The sequence below is a fragment of the Rhododendron vialii genome, chromosome 10a (assembly GCF_030253575.1).
Source record: "Rhododendron vialii isolate Sample 1 chromosome 10a, ASM3025357v1".
Lineage (NCBI taxonomy): Eukaryota > Viridiplantae > Streptophyta > Magnoliopsida > Ericales > Ericaceae > Rhododendron > Rhododendron vialii.
The window spans coordinates 35735237-35745150 of NC_080566.1; the positions used below are offsets into that span (position 1 = coordinate 35735237).

General features: G+C 36.8%; 1 protein-coding gene and 1 long non-coding RNA gene across 2 annotated transcripts; both read right to left on the minus strand.

Annotated features, from left to right (window-relative positions):
* Positions 1-216: 216 nt before the first annotated feature.
* Positions 217-5611, minus strand: LOC131302676 (uncharacterized). Its single transcript, XM_058329430.1, has 3 exons — positions 5197-5611; positions 1787-2024; positions 217-579 (listed from the first exon to the last, which is right to left on the minus strand). The coding sequence occupies exons 1-3, from the start codon at positions 5497-5499 to the stop codon at positions 434-436; spliced, it is 687 nt and encodes a 228-aa protein (XP_058185413.1). The 5' UTR covers positions 5500-5611; the 3' UTR covers positions 217-433.
* Positions 4913-5190, minus strand: LOC131302677 (uncharacterized). The gene is made up of 2 exons (XR_009191878.1): positions 5041-5190; positions 4913-4984 (listed from the first exon to the last, which is right to left on the minus strand). It is a non-coding gene; the product is annotated as an uncharacterized LOC131302677 (long non-coding RNA).
* Positions 5612-9914: the final 4303 nt, after the last annotated feature.

The window sequence follows — 9914 nt, forward strand, 5'->3', positions numbered from 1 at the left end:
TCAAGAAGCTTTCGGTCTGGGATCAGACTCCTAATCCCTCCATATTGCTTTGTCATGACTTTAATTGAGCTCCTGCTAGTAGACAGTGAAATTGGTCTACCAGATTAGTCGGTCCATTAAGCCGGATACAAAGGTGCTAGTAAACAAATCCTTCATCTTAACTATAAATGGGGGAAATGGGAAAAAAGAATCCTCAAAGAAGAAGAAAATACAAGATTGAGACAAAATATGCTTCCTTATTATAGACAAAATACAACACCAATACAAAAGACATCTGCCAGAATCAAAATTATTCTCCCATACCATAGGCACAAGAAACAGCATCACATCAGCAAACAATATTACTGTAGCACATCTCTCTTACTATTAAGGTAATTCTACACAACATTCAACAAGATTACTAATTTTACCGGCACTATTTCACCCTGAAACTTTAACTTTCATGATGGTGGCGGCGGGCATGCCGAGCGGAAGAGTAAGCAGCAGAAACTGTTGATCCAGTCACAGTCAAGGAATGCTTTGCAAGTTCCACGCTTTTCTTCGTTGCCAGCCATATGGTCCAGAAGAATCCAATCCAACCTGATGATATGAATAAGATTTTCAAGTCTAAGGAAAGAATTAAAGAAACAAAACAGTGATATCAGAAGCAAATTAATTATGTGATGCTTTTGAAGTTGAGCTCATATAAACTGTAAATACGTAGCACAGTGCAAAACAATTCTTTCCATTGGATTTGGTGGTGCATATAGCAGACAGGCTCTGGCTGAGGTATGATGAAGTTAATTATGTTGATATCCTATTCTCTTCCTGTACATTACTCGTGGTACATATAGATAGAACACAGAACAGGTCGGTTCAACGAGAGGTTGGTCCAATCGAGAGAGAGATGGAAGTCATCTTCTAATAAACCTGGGTCGGTCTTAAACTCAAACTTATGTCCGTGGTGACTGCTCCAATTCATTTATGCTCTCAATTCAGGTTTATAGACAGGTTCGCGTCTTTTCAGCTACCGAGTTGTTATTTTTTCAGTATGCACACAGCTAAATGCCTACAAGAAATTTACCTTTATAATCCCAATGAATGATTTTATTGTTTTGATGTTGCTAATTAAGAATTCTACTCAGCTTCATAGTCATAGCGATCATCTGTTCAGTGCACTAGGAGTCTAGGATCGTTTATGAGTTTAGCCAGTGGACGGGCAGTTGGTATAAGGTGTTTCATTAGTTACAGAAAGCTCATGTTGTGAAGGAAAGCAAGGTGGATGGTGTTAACAAGTAGTAGATTCTGAGCAAAGCTGAATTACAATTTTCTACTAAAGGGAGCATCGACTGAAATTTTACGGGACGGCAATGGAAGAGTCGGGTCCCTTCCAAAGTATTCTTCTTTATATGGACAGCAACCTCGCAAAATGTTGAGAACAGACCACCACAAATGTACAATTAAGGTCTGTAGGGGTTCACAAGCTAGGGCTGCACATACAAAGGAGCAGAGGAAACTATTGATCACCAATTACTGCATGCAGGGCCGCGAGAAAGTTATTTTTCAACTCTTCTTGCTATTTGGGGTTACAAAAGAGAGATGAAGAAGCTCCCTGCTAACAAACAGGAGTCAAAAGGACAATCGGAAAAGTTTATGTTATCAATTTGTTTACGTCCCGCAAAGTCAACTCAAAGTACAAACTAAGCAGTCAAGCTCATCAAATGTCAAAGAACACAACCATAAAGGACAATGGAAAAAGCAGCATAAAAGGAAGAATACAAACAAACGGAAGTGCCAACCAGCTTACCTGTAGTAATCAGAACAGCAATGATGGCCGATATTGTTGCAGTGGAAATGACAAAGACAGCTACAGATAATGCCCCAATATAAATGGCTGTCATGAAGGCAAAGAAAAGGGCCAAGAACCCCCCTACTGCTGCTAGAGACATGAGAAGAGAAATTACAATGGCATTGACAGTTGCTGCGACAAAGAAAAGCATAAAGACCGTCAGCCCGGTTAAGGCCAGAAGAGCGATTGCCCCAACCTGCAGCAATTTTCAGAATACAGAAAAAGTTATGGTTCCAAAAATAACAGAACTACCATAAAGAACATGAAAGAAAGAGGCAAAGAGGCCAACTTCTGGTTGTTCAACTTTATCCAGTACAAGCATATATGATCTAATGCTTGCAAAAAAAGCTCTACACTCAGGTAAAGAGTCTTTCTCATTTTAAAATTTTAGACATCTGATGATATTTTTGTCACTTGGGAAGTTGATTAGACAGATTTTTGTAGGAAATTTTCCACACCCACAAGTTTAATAATCAATCAACTCATATTTCAAATCAAACTACTGCACCAATGCATCCACTCTTGTCAATTTGCTAATATACCAAGCCAAAACTACTGTCACCAATTAAGATGATTTCTGTGGCACAGCAAGATCCCCTTGTAACTCAACATGGCAACATTCTCAAATGCATAACTTCTTTTGCACATATGAAACTGAGTAGAAAGAAAGCTATTCAATGGACATGAATGTATCATGTACTACTATCTACGTTATAAACAAAACACAAACAAGTGTAGCAGATGAAAGGGGACTACCTACAGAGACATTAGCAAAAAAAAAAAACAAAGTCATCCAGATTTTCGGAACCCACATACTACACTCGGTAGACATCCCAGAAGCATGTCAGGGAACAAGATTTCAAGCGCCAAATAACTTTGCGTATAACACAGACTGATGACTAGAACTCTCATTTGCCAAATGGGGACTCTAGTCTGCTGATTCTAGTCCAAACTATGGCACTAATCTTTCTTTATCGGCAACTACCTACTCCTTTCAAAAAGAAAAATCCATAGACGGGGCACAGGCTTAATATTTCACTAGATTTGCAATAAGAGGATCCAGAATCAAAACATCTTCAGAAAATGGACTTGAGATCACAATACTATCTCCTATATGATGACAGTAAGAATCTGGTATCTCTAATTCACTAAGCAGCACGTGCCTTCTCCTATCAAAACAAGAATCAGGCTTCTCTCAAAGAAACCCATTGCCACATTGCGCACTACCGCCTGGCCCTTAGAAGTGGATCATCCAAGAAACATTAACATGGACAACTCCTCCTTTTTTCATCAGGGTTCTAAAGTACACTAGGCTGAAAAAAGGATACCTACAGCACCGGTTTAGCAGGCCTGGTCAGGCTTCCCCACTGGAGGGCACTGGTAGGTTTTGCTGAGTGTTTAATAGCCAAGGTCATGATTCTGTCTATTGACCAAATAAATAGTACTTTCTTTATCCCACAATTTTAGTCCATTACGAAAGCCATGTCATTCTCCAGATCAGAAAATATAACACTTGCGTGCATAACTTTTAAATTTTCTTGCTACAATTTGCAAATCTCAATTTCTTCTTTAAATTGGCTAGCAAAAAGTAGAAAAATTATGCACAGTAAGTGCTTTACTTTTGTATCAAAATAAATATTATGGTCTTTTGTTGTAGACTAAAATTATGGGACTGAGGAACTAGTTCTGTGTAATACTTGCTGTGATCTCGGATTATCAACAATTATGCTGTTGGTAAAGCAGTAAATGTTACTCCAGTAAACACCAAGCAATTTCAGTGAACAAATCCACCAAATTTTCTTCTCTCTTTCCATTTGTATGCGGAAAATGCCAATTATTAATCAAGGATTCAGCTTCTCAACAGCACTGTCCAGTTGCCCCGTTGTGGGCCCGTGCCTGGGACACTTCAATGATCATGTTCATTTTATAGAGCTTGATGAAAACACCAATGATTTTTAAAATTATTTTAATAAAATATTGATTAATACATAACACCCAATCTGAATGCACTTGCATTTACAAAAATGGGTTCAATGACACAAGATCCAATCATCCAACCCATCAAATTCATTTCTATGCAAGATAAATGCATTCAGATTGGGTATAATCTGTATCTGATTAGTATAATTTCCGGCATGATTGATGTTCTCGTCGAGCTCTACCTAACGAACAACCCCGATCATCAAAGCAAGCCTGGCACAGGCCCACAAAGCAGCAACTGCACAGTGCAGTCCCCTTGTGAAGTTGGATCCTTGATCAAAGCCTATTGTCATTATTCCACACCAAACACTCAACACAAGCAATTCAAACAAACGATTGATCAAGCAGAGCAACCAAATTAATTCAATCAGTAATTATATAATTCGAGTACACACATGAACACACTTTTTTCCATTACAAAATTATCTATCCATTAACTGTTACTATCATAAAAGGAACATCCGGGTGAACAGCGGTTATGAAGCTGGCTCACACTTTTAATTCACAAAACTACCCAAAGAAACTACCAAGGGAAAAAAAAAAAACTACGGCCCTGATTTTCTTCTCCCCTCTTGTCTACTTTCATATCTCAGGTTTCATTACAGATTAATATCGATTGAAGCTTTTTCTTTTCCTTTCTTCAATGGAAGGGCAAGAAATTCATTAATGACAAATATTACAGCCAGTGGCAACGCCACATGTATTGTTATGGTGGTATGTATTGTTATGGTGTCACTTGACGCCATGAAACCCAAGTTAATTGAAATTCATTAATTAGCCACTAATTTTGTACTATATACTACTATATAGTAATAAATTATAGATGAAAATAGTTAATTGAACCCACTAAATTAACTCATTCCGCTAAGGCTCTTTTTTTTTTTTTTAAGTACTTATTTTCCACTTCACAAGACAGATCATTCTCTCAGAATACATCACCTTTAAGTAAATAAGTACTTATTTTAGATAAGTGGGGTTTTAGATAAGTGGGGTCATTTTAATTTTTTTTTCTTTTTTGGCATCAATTGAGTTGAAACTATAACTTGTATAATTTCATTCAGTAGAGGACGGATAAAAAAAAAATTTAACTTGTGACAAAATAAATTTGTTCAAATGTTCTCGAGTCGCCACTGATTACAACCCAACCTGTGTATCTAATACAACAGGTAAAAAGACCTTTTGCACACGAGCGAGACAATCGAAGCCTTTTCATAGATACACAGGAAAAAGACCTACTGCACACGAGCGAGATAATCGAAACTTTTTCACTTCCCCTCTTTTGCATCACACAATTTGCACAGACGTCTAGCACGCATCTATGTCTATGCGTATACGTATATGTATAGATGTAGATGTGCGTGATGGATAGAGCAGTGCACAGAACTCACAGAAACAACGAGGAGGGCGCGGAGAGGGCTGCCGCGGCGGGTCCAGAGGAAGACGTCGCGGCCCGAGTTTCGCGAGGCATCGCGGAGGAGCGGGACGTTCTCGGAGAGAGATCCTTTGATCCGGCGGAGGAAAGGGTCCGACCCGCACCCGGCGTCCGGATCCGGGAAGAAAACCTCCGCCACCAGGCAGCGGAGGACGCCGTAGAGCGTCACGTCTTGTTGTTCTACCTTGTGGCCCCGCTTCCCGTTCGCCTCCGTGCGTACGCCGTTGGGTTTCTCAGTCAGATCGTCGTACTCTGCCATTCTCTCTCTCTCTCTCTCTCTCTCTCTACAAGGTTTCAGCTCGGGGTTGGTGAGAGTGTGAGTGACCGGTTTTTTTAGTTGAAGCGCAAAAGTGGGTGCGTGAAACTAATCTTTCCTTTTGGTTCGATCATCTGAAAAAAGAAAAGAAGGTGGTAATTACACTGGAAGTTTAAGAAACACAATTAGTCCATTAGTTAGGTATAATTTTACCAAGCGTCCTTGCAGTTAGGGGTGACAAACAAGCCGAGTAGTTAGTTGTTCGTGTTTGAGTAAAAAACAGTGAGTTTCAAAACATGTCCAAGCTTTAAGCTTGTTTATGAGACAACTTGATTTTGAACGATCTTTAATCGAGCCAATCACGAATCTTGAATTTTCCATACTCTCTCCTTCGTCCCATTATCTTAGTCCTTCTTTCCTTTATGGGACGCCCCAAGATTATTTGACCACTTCAAAAAGTCAAAGGAAAAAGTTGTAACTATCCAAATTATGCTACAGCAAGAGACAACGATGAGTTAGTGACTCTCTTCCTCGTTGTACTATTTTCCCTCTGATACATACAATCGCAATAATGCATACATATACATAATCTAAGCAAACTTTCCTCTCAGAGCCCTAAATGAGATGAATCGTTGTCACTTTTTCTCCATCATACATTAACGCTGCCGGTTTTCATCCTTTCGTTTCAAGTTAACCACTCTAATCGGGCCACTCATCACCACGCTAGGGCAAGGACGCCACTGCTGAGGTTAGTCTCCTTTCCCTATTTTCTTTATTTATGTAATTATTGCCCCTAACTATATATCTCTCCATTCGATGATGCGAGGACTACTTACTAGGGCCTCCCCTATGCTTAATTCAACCATAATTGGCTTCTTCCACCGCCATGATTAATGATTAAGGATCACGGGTATTTTCGCTCAATTTTTTCATCCAAATGTGCATCGTTTTACATATATTTTAGAGTCGAATGTGCGTAGTTTCGTCCAAATGTGCGTACACATACATGTTCTGATTTTAATATTTAGATTGGGGGAAAATATGAAAGAAGCAACTATTCTACCCGTAACTATAGGCATATGTGTACCCATTCTAGGTTTTCGTCGACATGTATCTCGCGACACTTCACAGAAGCATTGGTATGAACTTCAGGGTTCTTTAGCAACAATTTTTTATTCTTTTAGCAACAGTCTCAAAAGTTATTATAGACCAACTCTTCTGTAGTGTCTCAAAGGTTAGGGTAGGGTAAAGGAAAGGCAGTGTAAATTCATTAATTAGAGAACCTTACTACACGTCTCAATTTTTAGAGGTGGTTAGTGTAATTTACCCACTAATTAGAGAACCTTATCATACATCGTATAGTTGACTTCCACCCCTGGATTATTGGCTTACACTGACTTTAGATAGGAGTACTTGATTTATTACTTGACTTTTATTTAAATATTTTCTCAATGGCATGAAGAAAAAAATAAAGTAGAATTTATCAATAATTTAGAAGTAGTCCTTCTGCAGACAACTTATTGGATTGTAGATACTAGATAAGCTCAACAAAATAATTAAATAATGCATACTACAATGCGTTTTTTATATTTTTCAATATAAATTCACATACTCATATATTTTCACACATTTTTTCAATTTCAATCAATTTTAATAAAAGCCAAATTGGGCTATGTTTAGCATTTTCTTTTCAAAAAGGTATGGATGGTTATGGTAGGGACAAAGAAAATTTAACCCGAAAATAACAACTAGTGATTGAGATTCATTTTGATATTGTGACCCAATTATCAAAGTGATTCTCAATCACTAATCACTTTTTTCGAGATTAGTTTTCTTTGTACCTAATATTTACTTTGAAGGAATGACTTTTTTCTTTACTTGAAACCCACATATTATGTGAGATAAAGGAGTATACTATTCATATACTCCTAGAGTATTTGAATAATTACCACTCAAGAAAAGTGTTTATGGCAAAAAGTTATAGGCCCGAATGACTTGGTTTTAGAGCCGTTCAAAATAAAAAATGTTGACTTGGTTTTAGAGAGAAATTTGTGGGGGCTAAGCGGATCTAAATGTATTTTGGATAATCCATGTTTATTCCCTCTTTCTCTCCTCACCCTACCACTCTTTTTTTTTTTTTGGGAGACTTAAAAATTCATCCTCAAATCTCATCCTACGTGAGTATTCATCCTGTCATTTTTGAACAGTTACGTTTTCATCCTTTCAAATGGTGAATTGTCTATTTTACCCTTTTAATAAAATATTCAAATATATGTATATACTTCCTTCCTAAATTAGTGGGATTGTAGGAATTACAATTACCTAAAATTATGGAATCATTAATGGGATAGGAATGAGAGAATTTTTAATTCTCAAATTTTCAAATCCTTAATGAATATATTCTAAACCATTCTCTCTCTTTAATTTTGTAAATTTTTAAAATTCTTAATTTCGTGAATTTTTGTAAATCGGTAAACTTACGTGAATATAATTCGACCAATTTCATTTATAGATAATTCATGGTTAATAAATCATGAAAATCATGAATAAAATACACAAACCATGAATAAAATAAACCATGAAAATCATGGTTAATAAATCATGAAATACATAAACAAACCATGAAATCGTAAATACAAACCAACCACCAACTCAACAATTAGGGATATAGACACACATAAGTAATTCACCGAAAATCATGGGATTATTATCCCTTTCTCATCAGACATTCATGAACAATTAATTAATCATGAAATGATAGAAACATAGAAAAACATATTTTATGGTAAATAAAGTAAATAATTTACTATGAATTAATAAAATAAAACTAAACAAAACCTAGATCGTGGCCTTCTAACATTAACTCCGACCACGGCCACAACCGCAACCTCGTCATTCTTCTTCATGGACTTCGCAACAATGGAGGTCAAACTAGTGTGGATTTTCGCCGCAAGTGGCCCTTGGGCTCCGACGGTGATTGTGATGTCGGGATGAATTCTTACATAGTATAGATAAAGAGGAAGAATATTTAAATTTTCTTTTTTTTCTCTCTCTAAAATTCAGACTGACAAAAACACTTATGAACAGCTAAAATCGTCATTCTGTGGTACCCATCCGACACCTAAAAACTTCTCAGTTTGAGAGCTTGCTTTTTCGTAATGGGATGTACACGTGGCACTAATTTTCTCGATGTCATCATCGGTATGCGATTGGTGAAGTAACTGTGGTGGATAAGATAGGAAATAAATTTCTGGGCCCACTTCGTAATGCTTGCTTATGTCGGCAGGAGTAAAAGATTGTACGATTCAAGTAAAAGCTTGAATTATTATTAAAAAAAAGTACCCCTAAGAGCTTGAATTTTTTACACACATATATTTTTATCCCATATCTACTACTCCCCTAGTTGTCTTAAATATTCGACTTGCGAACTGAAAAATCTTTTCAAGACGGAAAAAGTACTTTTTTTAGCATGTCATAAATACCTAACTAAACAACAAAAATTCAGAACAAAAATAAATGTAAAATTGTTCGACCCTCGATGTGTATGGGTATGATAATAGGGATGGTGTTGTAGAGGGTGTGCACAACACCATGTTGTATGTGCTTCATTCGAGCCGTCCGTTATGCAATTCATTCAAAATTTGTTTCAGTAATGAACGGCTCGCAAAGGTCCAGATCTCATCTACACTAGGTAGCATCCAAGTCGTTCATTACCAAAATGAAATCTAGATCATTGAAGTGCCGAACAGACAACTCAAATGGTTGTTGGAACATTTCCAAAATATTTAATGAATATTAAATGAAAATATTGGTGAACGGTTTTAATCCAAAAGATATGTCTATTCAAGTTGTATGAATGGACATGGTTATTAGATTTAAAGGCAAAAGATGTGTCTATTTAGGTTAAATGAATAGACATGATCTAATCAAAAGGTATGACTATTAGGATCGCATGAATAAACATGACTATTATGAATAGACATCACTATTGGGATTAAATCAAGAGATGCGATCTTTGGCTAACAGTTATGATCTATGCCTATAAAAGGCAAATCAGAATCATTTTGATTGTTGTTTCTCTCTAGAATTATCCCCTACGATAATACTTAAGAGGCTCGCAAAATTCAAAAGTATTCGGGTCTCTTTTCGTTTGTGCGTCATCTACACTAAGTAGCATCCAAGTCATTTATTACCAAAATGAAATCTAGACCATTGAATTGCCGAACAGACAACTCAAATGGTTGTTGGAACATTTCCAAAATATTTAATGGATATTAAATGGGAATATTGGTGAACGGTTTTAATCCAAAAGATATGTCTATTCAAGTTGTATGAATGGACATGGTTATTAGATTTAAAGGCAAAAGATGTGTCTATTTAGGTTAAATGAATAGACATGATCTAATCAAAAGGTATGA

Coding starts and splice junctions, on each gene's coding strand:
- LOC131302676 (XM_058329430.1), bottom strand. CDS start 5,499: ATGGCAGAGTACGACGATCTGACTGAGAAACCCAACGGCGTACGCACG. Junction 2,025..5,196: donor GCGCCCTCCTCGTTGTTTCT/GTGAGTTCTGTG, acceptor AAATTGCTGCAG/GTTGGGGCAATCGCTCTTCT. Junction 580..1,786: donor TGCTGTTCTGATTACTACAG/GTAAGCTGGTTG, acceptor TCATATCATCAG/GTTGGATTGGATTCTTCTGG.